Here is a 2261-nt window from a genome sequence, read left to right on the forward strand (position 1 = left end):
AGGGCCGAGCGGTTGCGCCAGGACACGGCTGTTCCCACCCCGCCATTACCGTCCCCAGCGTCACATCGTCCCTGGGGGCCACCCCCCCCAGCCATGGACAGCCCGAAGGGGCCGGATCCCCCAAAAAAGCAGCCGGCTCCCCCCCCAGAATCTGCCTCAAGGCAGCACCCAAACCCCCGCTCCATAAGAGATCACCCCAAAAGCCCCCCAGACACCCCCAGTAAGGGCTCAGGGAACCCAGTAAGAGACTGGAGCCCCCCTGGAAGGGAGGAATTGGGGCCCCATGATGGAACCAGGCCCCCCCCATAAAGGACTGAGGTCCCCAGTAAGGGCTTTGGGTCCCCATAAGGGCAGCTCCCCCAAAAAATCTGCCCCATAAGGGCTCCAGCCCCCCCAGTAAGGGACTGTGGTCCCCCAATAAGGGCCGTACAAAGCATCAGGGTCCCCCCATAAGGGATCAACTTCTCCCAGTAAGGAACTGGGGGTCCCCCATGAAGACTCAGAGCCCCCCAGTAAGGGCTGCCCCCCCCCAATAAGGGCTTGGGGCCTCCTTAAGGGATTGGGGTTCCCCCCCCACAGGATCAGCTCCCCCAGGAAGGAACTGGGGGCTCCCCCATAAGGGCTCAGAGCCTCCCCAGTAAGAGAACAGCATCCCCCCAGTAAAAGAGCTTGAGGCCCCCTGGAAGGAATTGGGAGGTCATCACTGGTATTCCCCCATAAGGGATTGCCCCCCTCCCAGTAAGGGACTGGGAAACCCCACAAGGACTCAGAGCCCCCCCACTCAGGGCTTGCCCCCCCCCCCACCCCGCCCAGTAAGGGGGAGGGCTGGTCCAGGTCTCAGGGTCCCCCCGCACTCACGCGGCAGCTTGTGGACGCGCCAGGGCACGGAGGCGGTGACGTAGCCGCGGCGGGCGGCGGTGACGAGGACCCAGGTGCCCAGGCGGTAGGCGATGGGCAGGACGCCCGCACCCTCATGGTCGGTGGTGCCGGTGGCCAGTGAGCTGCGGTTGCCGAAAACCTCGAGGGTGGCCTGGGCCAGCGGGGCCAGGGTGCCGCTCTCGTACACCTGCACCTTGAGCAGCACCTCTGCGGGGACCGAGGGCACGGCGTGGGCACGGGCGCACGGCGCCGGACCCCCCCTGCCCCGCCCCACGGTGCTGCGCACCCGCTGCGCCGGCCGGGCACCGGGTAGAGCCCTGGGCCTGGCTGCGCCACAGGGACCTGAGGACCTGCCACCATATCCCGGAGAAACAGGGTGCCCGTGGCACCCCATGCGAACGCGGGCACCATCCCAGCAGGATACTTAGCACCAGCCCTGCAGATCACGGGCACCATCCTAGTGGGATCACGGATACCATCCCAGTGGGGTGGTGCACATCATCCCAGGGGTGGCAGGCATCATCCCAGTAGATCATGGGCACCATCTCAGTGGGATGATGGGCATCATCCCAGCAGGTCACGGGCACCATCCCAGTGGGGTGGTACACATCATCCCTGCTGGTGGACACCATTCCAGCATCTCATGGGCACCATCCCAGCGGGTCACRGGCACTGCCACAGCAGGGTGGTGGGCACCATCATGGTGGGATAGTGGGCACCATCCTGGCAGGGCAACAGGTGCCGTCACAACAGGGTGGCAGGCACTGTCGCAGCAGGGTGGTGAGCATGTCCCAGTGGGATGGTSGGCACCATCCCTGTGGGTCATGGGCACCATCCCAGCGGGATGGCAGTCACCTTCCTGGCAGGTCACGGGCACTGTCCCAGCAGGGTGGTGGGCAACATCCCAGGGGGTCACAGGCACCATCCCAGCGGGGTGGCAGGAATTGTCACAACAGGACATGCGCACTGTCCCAGCGAGAGGGTGGGCACAACATGGTGGTGGGCACCATCAAAGCGGGATGGTCTGGTGGGCACCATCCCTTTGGGGCAGTGGGCACTGTCCCAGCAGGTCGTGGGCACCGTCCCAGTGCGGTGACAAGCACCATCCCTGTCCCCAATCCGTGCCCAGCCTGTGCGGACGGGGGGGGGTTGCACCCAGGCGCCAGGGTGCCGTGCCCACGCCGCTGGGTGCTCCCAGGCGTGTCCCCCTCCACACCAACCTCAGCCCGGCACGATGACCCCAACATGTGCCATGAGCTTGGGGGGGTCTCCACCACTTCCACCATCACCACCACCACCGCGCCGGCACCAAGGGCGGCCGGGAGTCCCAGCACCCCCCCGCCCCCCCTCGGCCCGCGCGGCAGCCCGCGGTCCTTGGCAGC

The 2261-nt window shown here is 66.7% G+C and overlaps 1 protein-coding gene across 1 annotated transcript in view; it reads right to left on the reverse strand.

Moving 5' to 3' along the window:
- Positions 1-2172, reverse strand: part of LOC146584201 (protein FAM171A2-like) — a 7473-nt gene extending 5301 nt beyond the window's left edge. Inside the window, exon 1 of the mRNA XM_085325211.1 lies at positions 805-2172. Within this exon, the coding sequence (XP_085181337.1) occupies positions 805-1273 (469 nt within the window). The 5' untranslated portion in view covers positions 1274-2172. The remainder of the gene's footprint in view (positions 1-804) is intronic.
- Between the last annotated feature and the right edge of the window lie 89 nt (positions 2173-2261).

This window comes from Rhea americana, unplaced genomic scaffold (assembly GCF_003343005.1).
Source record: "Rhea americana isolate MKP2758 unplaced genomic scaffold, rheAme1 scaffold_966, whole genome shotgun sequence".
Lineage (NCBI taxonomy): Eukaryota > Metazoa > Chordata > Aves > Rheiformes > Rheidae > Rhea > Rhea americana.